The sequence below is a fragment of the Danio rerio genome, chromosome 7 (assembly GCF_052040795.2).
Source record: "Danio rerio strain M-AB ecotype USA chromosome 7, GRCz13ab, whole genome shotgun sequence".
Classification (NCBI taxonomy): domain Eukaryota; kingdom Metazoa; phylum Chordata; class Actinopteri; order Cypriniformes; family Danionidae; genus Danio; species Danio rerio.
The window spans coordinates 41313680-41334767 of NC_141027.1; the positions used below are offsets into that span (position 1 = coordinate 41313680).

Consider the following 21088-nt stretch of genomic DNA (forward strand, 5'->3'; position numbering starts at 1 on the left):
AGGTTTCTCAAGAGGCCTTCTATGATTGCATGCTCATTAGGAAGTTTCTCTGGCGAGCCAACACCGTGCAGTCTCATCAAATTAGTGCCTTCTATCTGCCTAACCACCTTTAACTAACAAGGCATAGGCTACCTATTTTCCATTTTCATTGATTATTTTCTCCATTTAATAACATTTTTAAATACAGTCTGAATATAAATACTTGTTATATTTCGGTTACTGCTGTTTAACTGCGAAGCATTGATTGTTATTTTAGGGAATAAACTGGTTTAGGGAATAACTGGTAAAATGTATTTGGTCATGTTTTTATATTGGCTAGCCTGCATTCATACGCATGCTCTATTGTTGCTCCACGAAGATCCCCGACAACAGCCGTTTGAATAGACCATGGCGGTAGCCACAATAGCCACCGGCCTGTCGTACAGCTCTTCTCAAGAGTGGAAATGGACACGGCGCTAATCTAAGGGTCTTCAAGGATGCTTTGGCTTTAATGACAGGGGATGTACTTCTACAACGATTTTAAATCATCCACAGATATTAACCATAGACTCCATGCGCGGAATTGGTGAAAGACAATGGAGCGGTTGACAGATCGCAAGCGCCGCAGCCTGCCCTCTGTTGCGCTACAGCGCTGAAAGCCTCACCCTGGTTTGACAGAGTTGTATTTTTACGCTTTTATTTCTCATTTGCAAATAGAACAATTTATTATCAGAAATGCATAAATATTTATATGTATTTGCCATAAAAATGAATCATGCCAGCATTAATAGTGAATAAAAATAAAAGCACATCAGTTCAACAAATCATTGATGTGCGATAAGAGATGCTGTAAATGAACCATCCCCGTCACCTCCTTTACCCTCTACATCTGCTGCTTCATCCTCTACTGTATGTAGCCTATCCTGTGATTTCACTCAACCAATATGAGGCGCCCCCTCCCATAACAACAGAACACAGGTTAAGCGATGCAAGCACGTATAGCTTTACTGCTGGTGTACAGCAACGGAATATGATACATGTATCTAATCCATTTATCAAATGTAAATCCTGTACCTTCTTATAATTTTTTAAATCAGGTGTTTCATATCACGTTGATTATAAGAGCTTTTGGTGCTCTTGTTTACTATAACTGCACTGGTGCCACTTGCAAAACCCTGGGCATAAGTTAAATTTTATGTTTATATTAGTCATGATATGGCACTATTCTTTGCGTCTTTTGTGTTGTATGTGTAGCATTAGCCGTGCGCACGGGCAGGTTCACGTGCGCTTTCTGTGTATGGCGTTCTCCAAATGTATACCCGAGGGGACATTTTATTGACGTATCCTTATTCACTAACATATTCGAGATTTTCTATTCCATTCCACGGTATTGAAACATGACTGATATTTCACCCCTCCATGAAAATTTAAAGAATTTAATATTGTCTACATACCACCCGCTTTCCACCTTTGAAACGTCAAAACAGTGAAGAAGCTAGGCATTTTGAATAATCTACCAATAAATCAAAATACTAAGGTAACGTTAGAGCTCCCAATAAGGGGGTCAATTGGGTTGAATTTGTAAACACTGGTCTCAGTAACATTTCCTTCACGCTGGTTAATGAATTTGGTGTCTTTTAAAAATCAGGTAAAATATGTGCAACTTTGCACTTTTATTTAGCTTTTGGTTATATTTTGGAAATATTTATTCCATTTCATTTCAGTCAATTGTATGTCATATTTAATAAAATTTTATATGGATGTTTTACGTTTCCATGACACAGTCAAGGTCTATATCGTCCAGAGCAATTCAACTTAAGTGGATAAATATTATTGAAACTAGTTTAAAAGAGGACGGGGCAATCATTTATTACGCTTTGAATGCAGAAGTGTTTTCCAGCCAACAACCAACTGAACTAACTGAAATGCCCACGGTCTTCACGTCGCTAAAAGTCAAAGAGGGCGTATATTTAAGGATAAATGCATAGTTTTCAGATGAAATGCAGAAGCCATTTAAAATGCTTCGGTTGATCAACTGAACATACCAGCATAAACAACACAATCTGTTTCAATGTGTAGATAAAAAACACCACAACCAAATAGTGTTATAAATGCTATCCTTTCTGCTATTAAAAAGACCGATGACCTGTCGAAGTGCCTAGACATAGCGATATAAGAGTATGAGTATGAGTGTAATGCTGTTTTATTTGAATGGATGTTTTGTACCAGTTTATCCCAGTAATGCCTTGTTTGACCCTCAGTGTGTAATCTTTAGGCTGTTATGCCCTTGCACAGTATATGCCACTAGCTCAGTCACTACAATAGATGCTGACGCGCTGCCTCGGTTTGTGAATGGTCGCTCTGGTGTGTGTGTGCGCGTGTGTGCGCGAGCCCTGGTGATCATAGAGCTTGCAGTCTGATATAAAGGATAACACACCCCCCTCAACTCTCTCACTCTCTGGCTTTCAAAGACACACAAACACTTACACGAACACGGTCAGTCAAAGCACGCCTGCGATATGAGTCCTGACACCATGCATGGCAGGATCCAGCCCAGCCAACCACAAGTCTGGGATCTGCAATGACATGGTGGTGACAGTTATTTTCAATGTTACTCCAGTATATGTTTTCCTCATAAAGATTTGAAAGATATTTAAAATTCAAATATTCTATTTAGAATCTAGAATTCAAATCTAAGATTAGCGTTTCCACACCTGACGAATGCAAATCAACGCGTCAGAAATGATATTTGCAATAGGCTGTCTGTAATCCACCGCCCAATATCTGGTCCAATAATAAAAAGTGAAACCAGTATCTCTTCGGGTATTGGTCGACATGCGTGACTGATAGCTGCTGCTTGTTTTAAATCCAAATTCCCCCTTCAAAGCAGGGAACTGTCGGGGTCCGGATCCTAGCAGAGTGGACACTTTGAAAACGCCGTGAGGATAGAGTTGATAGGTTTTAATTCCCTTAATTCTAAAGCGTCTGATCGTCCTGGCGTAAATAAGTCTCCTTCAGTCTTGCTGTCCCTGACCCACCGTGCATGTGGCGTCCTCCACAAACCTAATTAAGGCTCTTTAGATGGGATCAAGTTAATTGAATGCTACTCCCATCTTGAGACTCTTTGGGAGAAAATGGCTTCATTGACAGTCAAAGCTTTAGTTTTGTATCTATCGCCAGTCATCCAACCTAGAAGCTTGAAGATTTCAGTGAAACGGGACAAAACGGTTTTGCGTGCTTAAGAATAGCCCCTTTCCCTGCAGTTGACGTTAAAAATCATTGATGATGCTCAAAATATGTTCAGACGTCTAATGTCGGATGGCTTTTCATAAACAAGAAAGTGCCACAGGTGCATTTTCACTTTCACAAATACCAAGCATTTGCTCTCCGTGAAAACTCACATTTAGAGTGCCTCTCAGACATGTCAGCCCATATTATATTTCATTAACATCACGGATCAAACGCATTTTCTCAAATTGCTTTGAGACCAGTTGCCAGTTTACGAAAGTGGAAATCTTGTTAAAAAAAAAAGCTGGCTTTAAAACATCTGTTTAATATGGATTCATAAGTTGTATTTAGTTAAATACATACTTATTTAAAAAAAAAAGAAACAAAAGAAAAACTAAAAACGGAATTATTTAACAATTTAATATAAAATTTATATTTTAAATTTATATATTTTAATATTCGTAACATTTTTAATAATATTATGTTGTTTATATTAATCTGTTGACCATGACAGGAATCCACTAATAAATGCTCGAGTGTGATAAATTATTTTTGTTAGGCTAATTATTCAGTTGATTTATTCAGTGTTATAGATATGTACAACTTACAAGTTTGCTCTGCTGTGGACAGTTTAGTCTTTTACTGTTTTCATTTTCTAATTTTACTAAGACCAATGGCATGTTTGTTAAATAAAAGATGTAATCTGCATTTCGTTTGTTTAGTGAGAAGTACGAGATTACATGATAGAATATTTCCCCATTTTTAGAAGTGTATTTTCATTAAATTGTTTAAATAAAAAAAATCCATAAAGTTAAAACATAATTGAACTTTTTACTTAACACTCTATATTCTTGCCTTTTCCTTAATTTTAGATAATGGGTCTAATGTTTCCAACCAAACACTTGGAATCAACATGAAATCAGAATTTGTTAATAATAAAGCAAGTTTCGTTTTACGTTCTAGTTTATATGAAGATTACCCGTTTTAATGTAATATTTGATATTCCAAATTACACATAGCGTTGAATGTCGTTTAAAGTCAAATAAATTAGTCTCCCTAGTAAAACAAATTCCTGAGTGTTTGCTAAATTTGAAGCAGCATTGTAACTTTATTCTAACATAAAAATAGTAAAATTATAACATAATTCTTCTCAGTAATTCTGCTAAATAGGCAGCAGTAATCATTGCAACTTTGTTGAAAGAGTGTAACATTGTTATTCTCCGTAATTTTGCTAAATATGGAGCAGTAATCATTGTAAACGTTGAAACATTGTAACATTGTAATTCTTCTCAGTATTTCTGCTAAATCCGGAGTAGTAATTGCAACTTTGTTGTAAGATTGTAACATTGTAATTCTTCTCAGTAATTCTGCTAAAGGGAGCAGAAATCAATGTAACTTTCTGTTGCAACTTTTTTACAATGTAATTCTTCTCACAGTAATTCTCTTCTCTCTTATTTAAAAGTGCCATACTAATCTGTAGAATATTTTACGCTATGGTTTCTCTGGAGGTCATTCGTCATGTGTAGGTAGCCTACAGACACCGCATAGCGCCAAATATCCTTTTTTACATATGATGAAAATGTTAAATCAAACGGCTGCTTTTTAAAAAGGACATCCATATGCAGAGCGAAGGTCCGTCCATGTTTAATTATGAATAAATGTTAATTTATTATATGAACTCTTCAAGTAACAAAAACATCTCACTTGAAACGAATAAACACCGCGTGATTAAAGATTTGTATCCTTGTTTTAAAAAAGACAGTTGTAATGAATAAATTGGCATGCGTAAAAACCCGCAAAAACACTAAGAAACAATAATGCAAATTACATTAAAACGCACTTGGTCCATATGTGCTACCTGTGTCGATGCCTGCACACACCCTGGGTGGGTAGCAGGGCGCTATCCTGGTTTCTTCGCGGGAGTTTAGATGCTTCAAATTCCATTGGCACCTGTTTCGCGCGCTTGTGATTGTTTACGACCCCTGCGACAAGTGTGGCGCGTGACTAGCCCGGTAATCACTTGTCGCTAAACACTTTGCCCACTTCCACCTTACTGTGCACTTGTTGCTTAATTCCCGTTAGCGCTTCACTCATTTTTTGTAAATGCTAGTGTACAATTACACATTCATGATGGTATTTCATCCTACAGTACAAATCATAAAAAGTGACACGTTGGCCAATTAATAAAATGGCTAATATAATGTTGGTTAATATAATATAATATAACAAGCCTAAAATAGTGAAATAAAGTTGTGTATTCAATTTTAAGCTAATTTTAAACTTGGAGTATTTGCTTGCACTACTACTTAAGAACAGAAAACAGGTTGAATTGTCTTCGTGTGTGGCATCACTAATCATATCTTCAGATTCAGCATGTATATATAGTCTAGAGAAGAGGCTGATTCCATGTGTCGTGTGCCCCACCTTTAACCTAACCCCTAAGATATTTATTTTGACCACAGCTGAGACGAAAGGGCTTCTTGAAACGAGGCCCTTAACCAGTTGCCAATCATAGCATGAACATGATGGGATTTGCGGTCAAAGGTCTCAGGATGTTTTTTTTCCTCCCCGATTGCGTTTAAAGTTTTGAATGCAGAATATAATTTTTATCTGAGATATTTTCAGAGTGGCAGGGGTATTTTTTTCTTTACCCCAGTGTCCCCTTCCTCTCTGAGAAAGTTGGAGTCCTCTTTTGTGCGTCTGTACTCGACCGGAACCTGCTCCGTCCACAGCTGCTCCTGCTTTGTGATGGGGAATGCGTCATTTCACCATCTTTCACACACACTAATCTATTTATCCCCACTTCCCTGTTTTTCCACTTCTCTGTATTCTTCATTCGATTTAAGAATATTCCGGTAGGCTGTATAAGCTGCCTTTCCCTTTTGGGATTCATAAATTTGACATCACTTGTCATAAGTAAAAAAGAATCTATCCACAGCGTTTCTGAAGAATTAAGATTTGTTTTACCATATTTAAATTCGACTTGCCATAAAGGTAGGCTATATTGAATTTTTGGATGGCTAAAATGACTCAGTTGAACTAAAAGATGAAAGAAGACGTTAAGATGAAGGTGACTGTCCCGATAATTGTTTAATAACGAATTATAGGGCGGAAGTGAGAGGTGGAAGTGATGCTCCGGTGGGTTAGATATAAAGGTTTTCATCTCCGTTTCACTATTGTGTTCAGTCTAGACCGCCCGCTTTTCTTTCCTTCTGCTGCTCTCATGAAAGGTGAACGTTTAATGACGGTGAATAGGGTGGTGGGCATGCAGGCTTTTTAGATCTACCGAGAGTTAAAACATGGTTCAGCAAAGATTTTAATAATTACTGGTTTGTTTGGGCCTTATTCATGCATTTCATTCACTTCAACTTTAAAAAGATTATATTATATTATTTGTAGGTGTGTGTGTGTGTGTGTGCTTCAACACTACCCACAATATAAAAAAATTATATAAACAGCATGACTGCATATGATTTTAGTTTATTGTAACTTATTAAATTAGATTAATCGTGTTCTAACTTAATTTATAAGTTATGCAAGCAGTTTTAAGTTAGTTTAACATAAGTTCAATGGATTCATAAGCTTATGAAAATGTACCTATTCTTTTCTTTCTTTCTATGAGTCAAGTAACAGTTTTTTTTTATTGAATAGAGACATAATGAATATTATATAACATATGCTCTGGAATTAGGCAGAATTCCTGTTGAATTCCCGTTGAACTTTATTTATATATATTAAAAAACTTGAAAATTTGATCTTTCTTTTGATTTTTTAACTGATTTATTTATTGGTCTTTCTCCTTGTAGATTAAACAGTCAAAGATGCCCTGAACAAAGGGTTTGCAGCACAGGCCTTGTATTAGAGTGTGTCTTCATGTGCTTGATTAGGTTGTAATAGTGGCAGGCCTAACGGCAGTCAGCAGACAGTTAATCCCAGACCGTAATGCCATGTGTATTTCATTTGCACTGTAAAGGATTTGTGCGGATCAGACGCTTCATGTGTCACCACCTGATATTTACTTTTCTGACTGCAGCCGTCACAGAACTGTGAAATTCATTCCACTGCACACAAGAGGGAAGTATGTTTGATTTTCATTTGTACAATGCCTGAAGAATATCACCTTTAATCTTCATTATTCAACATTGTTGATATAAAGTGCCTCAGCAGTAAATGACCGACCTAATCTCTGTATCATCATCATTCACTTTTATGCTCCTGCTGATCACTAGCATTCCTGCCAAAAGATTTTTTTTTTATTGCGAGCCATTTGGCATTTATTAGATCATTTGTGAATCCTAAATGCTATAAACTGTAACTAAATTGTATTCTGAAGGAAAGATTTTGTTATAGTGACAGCTACACCTTTGATTACTGTTAAACGTGTAAATCCGTTGACCTTGGCCCTCCCTACTGAAAAGCAATTTGCCACCACCTATACTATAAGAGAACTTGTCTTGTGATCGACCATAGAATCCGTAAACCAATTAGAACAGGCAAGGCTGAATCAGACTGACTGAGGCGAATGGAAGTCCTGGTCAGTTGTGAGGGGTGAGACATGTTTAAATGCCAAACTGGCATTTGAATGGCATCGCGGGCAATTTGGACTGAAATGGTGCTGTCTTTTTTTTCCTTTCTTTTTTTTTTTTTGCACCCTCCTGTAACACCGTCACTGGTCTGTGTCCCATTAGGTCTAATTCTTCAATTCATTATCTTGCTACCCTCAAAGATTGAGTGAGACGGTGATGAGACACTGAGCGAGAGATACAGAGTGAAAGAATGGAGATAGATTGTCATTTTGGCTTAACATGCACACGTCAATCTTTGGAATCAGTGACAGTGTTGACTGAGGCAGAAATTATTTCACAGCCTGGCGGTCCAATTTAAGATAATTTTGTTAGTTGAAAAAGACAGCGGTTCATTTTGTCTCTGTTTTCATTATGGATTTGTCTAATTGTGCATGCTTCTATATGGCTTTCCAGGTGCAGGACCTTTAAAAAGGCTTGTGTAATCTATAATTTCTTAGTGTCTCATTCCTTTTTTGTTAATTCATTCTGTTTTTCTTTCTCTTTTTTCATCCCTCCACTCCCCGTCATCTCTCCTCCACTTCCCTGTCCTCTTGTACTCCTGTGCTAGTTCAGTCAGAAGCCAAAGAAATGTCAGGGGTGAGTTCAATAAGTCTGGGTAATTGCGATTCTGTCTTCTCGTCCGTTCGACTGAATCATCTTCCATTAGAAGAGTGGTGGGGGGGCCCTTACCCAGGGCCAAAGAGCAATCTAAATCCTCAACGCCTGTTAAAACCTCTGCAAGTCATCTCCATACAAACATGTGGAAAATCTACTAACACACACAAACATTTCTTTTGTTATTTGGCTGTTCTTTATTTAAGGATTGTACCTTTATTTGACCAAATGGTAATATTTACACAAAAGAGAATGTAGACTTAACTTTTTTTTTTGGCGACAGTCTTCAGGATAAACCCCACATGGACTCAGAGTATATCAGTACTATTTTTTTATGTATTGCTCTCAGTGGCTGAATATAATTCTGTTGTAACTTTAAAAAATAATTTATTACTGTTCTTTATTTTGCATGTTTTTCTGTTTGTCAACTTCATAATAATGTTTATTTAAAGTCGTTTTTGTTTTATTAACCCCTAATGTAACATAAGTCATTGTTCTTGTCAGTGCAATGTTGATTCAGTTAAATTCTTTCATTGCCCTTAAGTATCTTAAACAGAATAGTGAAGAAAATTTTAAGGTGTTTGCTAATGCTATTTGTGAATTGATTTTTTTCAACTATTTGCGAAAAAATTTAAATTCTAAATATAGTTACTCTTATGCCTGCTACACGTTGTCGAAAACCTGACGCGTTTTCATGTTAAGAATGGTAAGTTTATAAATGATAACATAATCCCCAAAAAACGTCCAAATTTAAGAATTTGAGTAGTTTACACCACTGTATAATTCTGTATTTATCAAGTAGAACAGTTACTGAATATTAAATATTTCGCTTCTTAATTCTTCTAAATTACCTTGCTCTTTTAACTGTAAACCCGACATGTGGTCCAGCTTCTTCTCTGAACAGTAAATCCCGCCCACTTTGATCTGATTGGAGATCTTAATCTTCCTGATATTGACGAGCACTGATAGACCAGCCTAAATGTAACTTTTTAAAACCTTTCTGTAATCTTAAAAAGAGCAGCAGTGCAATGATTTCAAATGTTTGGGGGAAGTTTTTAATGTTGTAGGGACTGGGGGTGTCGATCAGGGTGTCGCCTACTATGAAAAGTTGGAGTGCTGTGTCATTTAATCAATGTTATTACTGTGTTATTTTTGTGTGCAATATCATCCAGAAAAAAATGTACTATAATATCGCCACTAAGCACTCTTGCAAATTCGGTGGCGCTGACTGTCACACATCATGCTTTTTGTGTTATATGTAGAGACAACACCTCTCACCCAATGACATGTTTGAGGAGGACAGACGCTGTTTATGTAGCCAGGATGGGGTCTCTCTTTAGCCATTCATGCAGCGATGCTGAAAAATGTACAATACTGCCATCTGCTGGTGGTAAATCAATCCAGATTCATGAAAGCTTTCTTTGAAATGTGTTCCTTGAAATGAAGTAATTTTATTTGCTTAAAGAATATAGATATAAAATATATACAGGCACAATGCGACATTTATTTATTTTGTTGGACATCTAGTTAACCGATAGTTAGTTGTTTGAGCAAGCATTCACAAGTCCAAACACATCCATGCTAATGGTGTACATTATTATACCTTTCTGTACTGATTTCATTTTACTATTTCTGTCTGTGTTTGAATTCATTTTACAGTAAATGATGAGTGTTTGTTTTGCCAAATATAAAAAAATAAATATTTATATAATGTAATAATTCTAATATAGAATAAATTTACTTTCTGTTGACTATATTTTGCAATTACATGTCAACTGATTTTCATTAGAAGCATAGAAGTTGAGAATTCAAGCACTCTTTTGGTTAGTCTTGACTGATTGTCATGCACTTAAATATTATTTGCAATCAACAGAATATTGTACAAAGGGGGTCATTCAAATGCACATCCTAGAAAGTACCTAATTATTACTTTAGGTTAAAATGATGAGGTTGTCATGAGGATAATAATAATGAGTATTCAAAAAGCTACTCTCCAATAGGGCAGTGTTGTTAAATACTGATTTTCATTTCTGGTGCTAAAATATTTAAGCTGATTATACTTGGCTTAAATAATGCTAGAACCTTTTATTATAGGAACATACGTTATATGCTATTTTTTCTATATTGAAATTGAACTAAGAAAGGTCGCTGGTTTGAGCCCTGGCTGGGTCAGTTGGAGTCTGTGTAGAGTTTGCATGTTCTCTTTGTTGGCGTGCTTTTCCTCTGGGTGCTCCAGTTTCCCCCACAGTCCAAAGACATGTGGTAGGTGAATTGGTTAAGCTAAATTGGCCATAGTGTATGAGTGTGAATGCAAGTGTGTATGGGTGTCTCCCAGTACTTGGTTGCGGCTGGAAGGGCATCCGCTGCAAAATAACAAATGCTGGATAAGTTGGCAGTTCATTCCGCTGGGGCGACCCTTGATTAATAAATAAAGGGACTAAGCCAAAAAGAAAATGAATGAGTGAAATTGAACTGCATAGTTTCACATGGATAAACAACACAAGATATTTTAATATTTTGAACTAGAAACATTTGAAGAAATTAAAAGAAAAACATTGAGCTCTGCTTGTACAAATGATGAAAGACACAAGTATTGTAATTATACTAATTTAAATTCAAATATCATTAATTAATATTTATTTTAACCTGCACTTGTATTAAAAAATAAAAAGTTAATGTCTTGTGGAACAAGAGCTAAATAAAATTATAGTTTTTTATCATAAAGTTGTTTAACTTCAAAAAATTACCAATGTAAAATGAGACCATATTACATCAACAACAACCACAACAAAACTGAATATTAATTTTGAAATTCAGTATAAAATATAAACATGCTCTTAACACTGTGGCATTTTTCCCATGGTATTTAATAATAATATTCTTCAAGGAATCACATTGAAGTTCTTGTGCTATGACAACAAAATCAAAGGGAGTTTAATCAATTAAGAACAGCAGTTTAGACTGGAGAACTTTACCCAATGTGTCAAAAGTGTTGTTGTTCACTATGATGTGACATTTTTAATGATTTGAATTCATCCTTTAAACATGCATTAACCTGTTTTCTCTTAATTTATATGCAGGCCAAAAATGATGAGAAAACAGAAGGAATATTGCCATCGCAGATTATATTATGATGAGTAAAATATAACATATTCAGGAGAATATTTGGCTGGAATAAATAATTTTTTTATTTTTATTTTTTGTTTTGGTTACAGAACAAACCACCAATCCATTGTACAATTAATAATGGGCCTAGTGATTAAGCCTTTTAAAATAGCACTTTAAGCTGAATTAAAGTTTCTTGCAAAATAACTAGTAAAGTTGTATGTACTGTCATCATGGCAAGATAAAAGAAATTAGATCTTAGAGATTAGCCGTTAATTGTTATGTATAATGTTAAAAAACAAAAACAACAGTTCTGATAGTCAACATTTAGGAAGTATTTGGAAAATAATTCATTTTAGGAGGGCTGTTAATAATGCCTTTAACTGTGTGTGTATTTACACACACATGGATATGTAGAGGCAATCCTAATTGCTGGTTTTAATAGTTATAAATATAAATAGGAATAAATAAATATAAGTGTACATAGGGAAAATAACTTGTTGGCTTCCGGTAGGTCCAGGCATATGTGCACTAATATCTAGTAAAATATTATGTAGCCTACTGTTATCATGGCAAAGATAAATCTGTTATTAGAAATGAGTTTTTAAAACTAATATGTTTAGAAATATATTGAAGAAAGTCTTCTCTTTCTTAAACCGAACTTGGGGAAAATATAAAATAATTAAAATTTAACAGGAGGGCTAATGAGGAGGTTGTGTAAATGATTTTTATTTTTATTTTACATATGCTTTTTCAGATATGCCATAGTTAAAATGTGTGCAATTAGATTGGTCAAAAGCTACAAGAATGTTCTACTTGGAAATGTGTTAAAAGTTGATGTTTCTCAAACAGCTCCTCTGCTCCCTGAAGAACAATGCAAATGGTAAAATTCAGTCCACTTTTAAAAGGGGCAGTTCACCCCAGATTGCTGTTAATTTATTCACCCTCCTGAATAATTGAAATGATGTTCAGTTTCTTGCACAAATTGACTGCTTTGATGTAGTGTCAGGAGCCATGAGTGCTTTTAGATTTACCTACAGGACACACTTTTAGGTTCAGTCTTTTCCCATTTTGAAGTCTCCCACATTTCTCCAAATAAATGACAATAAAGTGACCTTTGGACCAGTTTTATTTCTGGTGAGACTTTGTGAGACTGTAAAGAGCAATGGAGCTCAAAGATTTCTTAGTTATCACAAAAAACAGCAAAAGTAAGTCTTAGGCACTTGCAAAATGTTGTAAAAAATATTAAAAAGCCTTTGCTGACATGGCTATTCCTTAAAACTGCACCAACGCATTTCAGCAAACACTTGCCTTCATCAGGGTAACAGAAATTAGGTGCGTTCTGGAGTTTCTTTTAAACACTATGGTCTCATTACTTATTACAATATCTCAACAATATTAAAATAATATATTGGACACAATGTCAACTCAACAATCATTATTTATTAAGTATTGAGACAGAAAAGAATTAAAATCAAACAAAAAATATGAGTCTTATATATAGTCATCTATATCATCTTGTGTATAGAGTGAAACCACCAAAAAAAGTATATAAACAGGGTTATAGTGTACAAATACATAACCCACACACATATATACATTTATACATGTTTGATTTTGGATATTTATTATTTATCGTTATCCCTTTGGCTATAATTTGGATAACCTGTTATTGGAGGCTTTCAGCCACAGAGGCTTTTCAGTCACTCTTGCAGTCAGTGAAATCCGGAAAGTTTGGCTGACAGTTAAATATGGTTTGTCAGATAATTAAGGAACCTACCGCCAGGTCCCAGATAAACCAGTGACTGTGAGGATATTAAAGTGTTCTGCAGAATATGTAACTCATGAATTGTTTAAACTAGTATAACTCCTGTTACAGTCAATTCAAGAACTACTAAGGAGTGGCCTTGAAAATTGTAGGTTGTTTTCTAATTTGTTCTCAAATGTTTACATTTAATATTACTGACTATTTCTGCAAGTAATATATTGTTTAATCAAACTATTGGTCTTAACAGTAACAATAAAGTAACTTTATACAGTGTCCTTGTAATAATGTTTTTTTTTTTGTATTTACCCTTATATCTGAAGACTGAACAAATAACTCAAAAGCCTGATGTACAATACACAATTTTATTGAATTTCATCCATAATTGAACTAAAACAGTATAAATGAACCAAAGTGGTAAAAACACACATGCACATTCACTCCTAGAAACACGTCAACACATTTCTCACTCCCTTCGAAATAAAGCTTTCATTCACTTTTACACCTCTCCTTCCCTGAAACAGAGTGGTTCAGAGAGGAACGTTTTATCGTGGTTTTAAAACATATCCCTCATGGTCTTCATCAAACATTCCCAAAATACAGCGCACAGTATTTTGCTTAAAATAATTCACTACTGCTAGTAAAGACAATGAACATCAATGTTTTTTTTTCCCCATAACAGTGGAAATGGTCATTGGTATCATTTGCAAGATTATCTTTCGTGTGTGACTTCTTTTAAAAATGAGTTTGCCATCCTACTACACCTTCATGTATGTACGTATAAACAAAGTGATTATTGCTGGTTTGCCACTATACTGCATATGAGTCGTCTGGGGTTCCTTAACATTGTAAAAGGTAATAAATATGAAAGAATACCAGGCTCAAAGAAAGTGATTGCACTTAATTTGCTAAGACCCCCAAACCTGCACACTAGCCCAGTGATACCTCTTTATTTAGACAGAGAAGCTGCTACAGGTGAAAAGCAATACACAATGAATAGAATACAAAAAAATAAAATAAAAAAATTGACTGTACGGGTGAAAGTGACAAAAGCACTTAATTCTATAATACAAAGGCAATCACAGATTGCAAACCTTCGAGGCCGCAGTAAAATGTCTTCCTGATGTTTAGTTATCAAAAGTTTCCAACCTTTTGGTTTAGAAACTTTAAAAGGACTTCATTACACCATTTTATATGATTCTACATTGTGAATTTACATTAATACAAAGAGCATCCTTGTTTTTTTTCTTCTGTTTGACTCTTTCTTCAAGGTGCCACTTAACGTCTCGATAGCTAATGTTTCTAGTCTTACTTTTGGTTTACATTAGCAACAAAGTATGGTAAAAACACGATCAATTCAGTCAGTATACTACACTAACCAGTCGGCACAAATGTGATTGGCAATCAAAGCTCTCTGGTACTCATAGTAATACTCAAAGTGGTCAGTCTTTAAGGGTAGCTCAAAAATCAAACTACAACTAATCCTATATAGACAGTACACAGACCTCTTTGGATATTTTAGGTATTCTTGTATTTATTCCCTTTGATTTCTTCTTTCAGTTCTCCAGCACAAAGTAAAACTAAAAAAGTGTGAATTTTCACACTGTCTTTTTTCCCCCTGGTCTTATCCATAGGACCAGCACACGCTCAATTGTAGATGTGGTTTCACAAGTAGTTTCATCGTCAGTGAAACCAGCTATGATTTTTTTTTCACAGTCCTATAGTGGCACTTCAGCAACCGTAACACTACTGCTAGGAGCTGTAACAACAACAACAACAACAACGACGATAATGACGCTGATGGTAGTAATGAATGCCAGGGGGAATCTTTTGGCTATTCAGAGGTGTTGTTCATGGCACATTGGGCCAGCTCAGACCAACCCGCTCTTTCTTTTCTTTTATAGTTATAAAGAGGAGCAAAATTAAAAGCAGAAGATACGCTTGGATAGACACCAGGGACGCCCAGTATAGAATATCAGATGTCCTTTTTTGGCACTCTTCGAAGCTCACTTCATGCCCTCTGACACCTGTTTAGTCATTATGAATCTTCTCAGTCGAGCCCTGTGGAAGAAGACAGACAGTCTGTTAGGTGAAAATACAGTATATTCACAACCAAATAGATACAACTGAAAAACAGCTCAATTTGCATTAAGTCCCTAATTTCCATAAAATATAGGAATGGGCATAAACTACACCAGCGTACAATACAACCAAAAAGCAGCATTAATATGCAGAAACTATCCTGACTATATTATTATGTATTAGTCAGAGCACTTGGCTGACTTTCAAACTACCTAAATATGTTCCAGCATGTTCCCAGGTGTGCTTTTAAAAATGTGCTTTGAGCAACTCAAAATTGGTTTTCATGAAGCTGAGCCTGATCCCGTTAAACCCACTTGGCCTCTCAACACTGTGGCCATAATTAGTATGCACTATATATAAGAAATGGGCTTTGTATATGTTAGGATTATATGTGGATGGGCAGCCTTGTAAAATTTGATAGCCCCTCGTAGGTCAGCACTGTCTGCCATGCCTCACCCAAGGGCAGCTGAATCCGTCTTTAGGAAAGCTAATGTTGAAATAAAAATGACAACGTTTCATATACAGGCAATGTTCTCTAAATGATTCCAGTGCACCTACAGTACACAACGAAATGACGATGATAAAAAGGTAAAGGTGTTAATGGTGTAAACTAGATATCGAACTATTTAATTAGTCAGATGTTAAACCAAACTATGTAGAGTGACCATAATTGATGATCATAGTTGTATTCTAAAATACAGCCATTATTTACATGAAAAGATTAACAAACGCAAACGTCCGGGTTTACTAGATTTATTTACCTCTAGTTTTTTTAATCAACTCTATCTCTTAACTGGCCCCTCCATAAAGAAAGCTGGGAAAAATACTAGCAGAGCACTAATCCCAATTGGTCAAGCAAAATCAGCCGATGCCAGCTCGAAAACAAAAAGCATCCAGTAACAACGTGTAGAATGCACCACTTGGAGCCAGTAAAGCACTTTGTTTACCATCTCTCTGACCATTAGCATGAAAAACAAGGAGCGTAATCTTCTTTCACGCCCTTATTGAGAAAGAACTAGGGTATGTCAGCAAGACAAAGAGCCACAGCTGACTGAGAAGGCTTGGAGGGGATGGCACAAACAAGCTAATTAAGATGTCCAAGCATGACGTTTCTGCTCAGGCGCTAGAGGGTGTCAAAAGAACACTAAAATGGTAAACTGGTTGCTTTAAAGAAATACATTGGATACTGAAAATAGTTTATACATATTTAAGAGAATGCACAAAAATCCTAAATCCTAGTTTTCATTTATTTAAGGCAGATTTAAAACTTAGTTAGCTTATTTTTATAAGTATAAATGAATATTACAATACAAACTGCCTGCCACTTTTCAGCTACCTAGTTTGTTCACATCTAGATAGTTTTACCTTCATCAAATACAATAACCCAAGCCATCTTTACACTTCCTTTTGCTAATGTTAAACTTGATTCCCAACCTAATTGGAATCAGTTTATGAAAGCCACAAGTCCTGTTTTAATGACTGTCTTTTAATGTCATTTAGAAAATAATCCTGTCTGAACAGAGCTTACGGCTGCATGCTAAATTGTACACATTGAAATTGTTGAGTTAAATATTCTGGCTCCAAGTTTGATTTACTTCCTAAAACACGCAGGCTGGATACAAGTAGAAGAGGAACAGCTGAATAGCTGATGAGCCAAGATATTGAGTTTCACTTTTGCTTTAGCTAAAGCTAAGTTTCATTTCTGCCATTTATTTATTTTAAGCTAAACAAAAGTGGCCATTGGCTTTGTGCATAACACAAGAGGAAACTAACTACAATACATGAGTAATCAAGTACATCAGTTATTCTGTGGAATATGAAAGACTGGAAAAGGGGGCTGGTATGAGGGGCAGTTTCTTACCATAGCTAGTTGTCTGCCAATATTTCCAACAGTCACTCCGCCAGAGAAGAATATACAAGGCAGCCATGAACGGACATACAAGAAGTCTGGAGAAGTATACCTGGTAACAAATGAAGAAAAGGACTGAAATGACGAGCTGCTTAAAGGAAAAACAAAACTGAGTGTTTGCACTTGATATAATATTTGCTAATGTTTCTTACAAAAAAAACATGTTCTACGACTAAAATTATGAATATGTGAGAGTGTTAGTTACTTGCTAGTTGATATGAAAACAGTTTTCTGTTGCTGTTTGTCAACATGTTTGAGTCATAACTTACTGGTAGATGCCGTTGTAGACCAGCAGCTGAGCAATGAGAGTGGCCAGCAGGGCAGTGGTCAGCCCTAAACCAAAGCCACTCCTGGAGCGGTCAAATGTCCACCACAGACCCAGAGACAGGGCAGCCAGAGTTAGTGATAGCTGCACATTGTTAGCAAAGTCCAGTTTCTGTAAGGTACTTTGAGTTAAGCAAAATATTCTTATGTTAACATACATTTTGAAAACATTGTGATGTTAACTCAAGAATTGAGTTTGTGCAGGTTCCCAAGTTTTTGCTGGTCCACACATTTGGAGAGCAGTAAACAGGTTCCACAAAAACTTTGTAGTCAAATTTATTAAAAACTTTTTTTTTTAGTTCTTAAAAAACCCAGTTCTCATTTACATGGGGTTTCTTGGCAATGAAGTGCATGTTACTGTTTGAGTTCAGAGTTAATGTAAAGTTTTAAGGTATATTTACATGACAACAAAAAATAAAAACTTTTATGCATTTTTGCTGTTCATTTACCCAAAAACACAGACTCAGAGTCGTCAAAACAAAACTTAAAAAAGGTTAAATGATATCGTGTGCAGAGTTTTCAACTTCTGGCCGGGTCAGAGTACTGAGCATTTCTAGTCATTTTTCAGCGTTATTACAACTATCCTCAATACATAAGACTTTTTAAAAATATTAGATAAGCATAATTCTCGTTGCATAGATTATTGCTGTGTAAATATGTTTAGTACTTTAACGGGTCACCCCACTTTTTTAGTTTAGCCTTTGATGTATAATTTGTCAAGATAAATTCAGGTTCAGACAAAAACAAATAAATATGTGACAGTTAAGAGATTAAGTCTGTTTATCTTCAGAAAAAAAAGGATTTGTCTTATGCTATTGAATAGTAACATGGCTTATTACAGACTTAAAACAAAAATCTCAAAAAGGTTTGGAAGTTTTCATTGTCCACAATGGTTGCAACTGTAAAAGTGTCACTGTTAAGGATACAGCACTGGCGTGATTGATGCCCACAAAGACAGCAATGCAGCGCATCACGCTTGCCCACTCCCGCTTGAACTTGTGTGGTTCTCCAAGATGGTGGTCCAAGCAGGGGTACAACAGACCAACCACAGCTGAGAAGAGAAAACAGAAAGTATTTTAAACAACATTCATTGAAAGGGGGAAAAAAGAAGAAGAAAAAAACATTTTTTACATCTGCTTGGTATTGTTTGACGCCTTTTAGTATATAAATAATGGGTGATGACTTTTGTGTTTAAATAAATCTCATAAGAAGAGTTCAAATACAACAAATCTCTTTAAAAGGCATTTTCTACTGAAAAGGATGTAAACTGATACGCGTCCACATCACCACTATGAGGAATGCAGGGGGAGGAGTCGAGCGTGACCGAATTATTTATTAATTTCTGCTGCACACGACTTCCGTGTTTCTCTTTTCGGGTAAGTGGCATGTTCGGCGTACCAGCCAATGGCGTGCCTCTCTCGCAGCTCACCCGTTCTGAGCGCAGCCAATGAGAATGCAGCACCCCAAGAATGACCCCAAATGCCCGGCTGTTACCAGGGCAGCGCTTACTGATAGCTACAAAGCCCAATGTCAACAAAACTGTCCCCGAATCACTCATCTTACATAAAAGACACGATAACAAAAAGCCCTCAGCAAGCACACCGTCTTTGTTTGTTATCGTCACGAACAAAGCATTCGAGCCCAAGTGTTTCAGACAGACTCACCAGCAGCGGTGCCACAGCAGAGGGGAATCCACCAGGCGGACGAAAATAGCGTGTCCAGCACTTCCTCTGGAAACAATGTAACGTTTCTCTGGATCTGTAGTAAGTTTAACACCAAAGCGAGCACAACTCCCACGATAAACAACACAAGCCCCCGTCGAATTAAATTGGCGGACTGGAGGCTGTGCAGAGAGCCGTACGCGTGGCTCAGCACTGAGGTTATGATGGACATCATTTCACCCGTTTTACAGACAATCCAGCCGGCGCTTGACAGGTCCTTCGTCTTCACACTGGTCGAACAGGAGCAGCTCCAACAATGTTCCTCTAGTCTTGGCATTTGGCACTGTTGGAAAACAGTAATACTCATTAATGATTATCACTAACTTGATCAAATAAAATAATGTTGAAAGTCAAGTATTACGCTACAAAAAGCAGTGCTGTAGCCCAAAAAACAATCTGTTCCCAATGAGTATTAAGTGGAAGTAAAGGGAATGAATAGGCTACCCACCTTGATCTTTTAGCGATGTCTTCGTCTAAAGCAGAACACGTCTGTGCTTTCAAAACTCTTTTACAAAAACGAGAGGCTACCTACAAATAATTTCAGATGTGTTGTTTGGTCACATCATCTGTTAGAGAAATACTGCTGCCTCTTTTCATCCCTCAGTTGAACACTGCCACACGCGCGCTTCCTCTGCAGAAAACAAGCGCGGTCATGTCTGGTGAGTCTCTCTAGCCAATCAGAGTGCGGCGGGCCATATGACGCGAACGCGCGCCACCCCTCTCTGACAGACACGCGCTGTTGATGTTCGCCATCAGCTGTTCGCCTTGTGTGTGTGTGTGTGTGTGTGCGTGTGTGTGTGTGTGCCTGTGTGTGTGTGTGTGTGTGTGTGTGTGTGTGTGTGTGTGTGTGTGTGTGTGTGTGTGTGTGTGTGTGTGTTGACGCTATGCCAGAGTCATGCAGAAAAGTCTTAAACTTCTAGATTGGTTAAGTTTAATGACCTTGCTTTGCTAAATCCTTTTCAGTAACTAAGCAATACAGCACTGATTCGAGATTTTCTCAGTGTTCAATATTGCTGTTCTCCTGTTTGCACAAAACAAACTACTTGTTGGGTAAATGTATTTGTAATCTTTTCAGGGTACAGACAAGAAAGCTTTTTGCTGATATGAACTTTTTTTTAGTTCACTATGAGTGAACAGGCCCTGAAAGTGTATGAGATAATGCGGATTTGTTGGCTATACGTGACAGCGTGCAGTACGTGTCCGTGAGACTGAAAACAAGAAATCAGGTCATGATGCTCAGTGGGCTGTTCCCCCACTGTAAATAAACTTGTGTACTTATAGTTTATTGATTCAGAGCAGAACAGAGTTCAGTCTCTTACCTCAGTGGAACCACTCCTCACCAGATAAATGAGTCTGATGTTTGCCCCTTGTCAAGAATGACTGTCAACAACTCTTTAGCTGCTGTTTTTACAATAAAGGTTCCAAAATGGGCTTTTCATTGCAGTGCTAGAAAATAACCATTTTTGATATCTAAAAAGCTTTTGTGTTGATGAAAGTTCAGAAAAGAAGCATTATTTTATTATTTAAACTTATGTGCAATTGAAATGTGCTGTGGATGTTAACGAGTCACGATACACCAAAACACATTTTTTTGAGATGTTGACAATCATAAATATGACTCACGTTGCTAAAACACTATTAGGACACATATATTTCACAAAAAAGTGAAAATTGGTGGGTATTGCAATATTTGAGTCAATTCATTCTTCAGATTTAAAAAGAAATGCGTCACGCTGCGTCACGGCCATGAGATCATAGTGTAAATTCCAGCATGGAGACTGGATGTCTGAACCGG

At 36.4% G+C, this 21088-nt stretch overlaps 1 protein-coding gene and 1 long non-coding RNA gene across 2 annotated transcripts in view; one reads left to right on the forward strand and one right to left on the reverse strand.

Moving 5' to 3' along the window:
* The window catches only part of si:dkey-151p11.2, a gene marked incomplete at its 5' end in the record, with an annotated part of 49168 nt that extends 31300 nt beyond the window's left edge, over nucleotides 1-17868 (forward strand). The window contains 1 exon segment of the long non-coding RNA NR_125798.1: nucleotides 17233-17868. This is a non-coding gene — a long non-coding RNA (si:dkey-151p11.2).
* Nucleotides 14509-19901, reverse strand: insig1 (insulin induced gene 1). The gene is made up of 6 exons (NM_199869.1): nucleotides 19742-19901; nucleotides 19237-19576; nucleotides 18499-18623; nucleotides 17518-17684; nucleotides 17201-17300; nucleotides 14509-15318 (listed from the first exon to the last, which is right to left on the reverse strand). Exons 2-6 carry the CDS (start codon nucleotides 19568-19570, stop codon nucleotides 15289-15291), a joined length of 756 nt encoding a protein of 251 aa, NP_956163.1. The 5' UTR covers nucleotides 19571-19576; nucleotides 19742-19901; the 3' UTR covers nucleotides 14509-15288.
* Between the last annotated feature and the right edge of the window lie 1187 nt (nucleotides 19902-21088).

What these genes read in the sequence shown, in the direction of transcription:
- insig1 (NM_199869.1), bottom strand. Translation starts at nt 19,570, where the DNA reads ATGCCAAGACTAGAGGAACATTGTTGGAGCTGCTCCTGTTCGACCAGT. An exon ending in CTGCTGTGGCACCGCTGCTG is followed by an intron (nt 18,624 to 19,236) that starts GTGAGTCTGTCT and finishes TTCTCTTCTCAG; the next exon opens with CTGTGGTTGGTCTGTTGTAC. An exon ending in GCATCAATCACGCCAGTGCT is followed by an intron (nt 17,685 to 18,498) that starts GTATCCTTAACA and finishes AGTACCTTACAG; the next exon opens with AAACTGGACTTTGCTAACAA.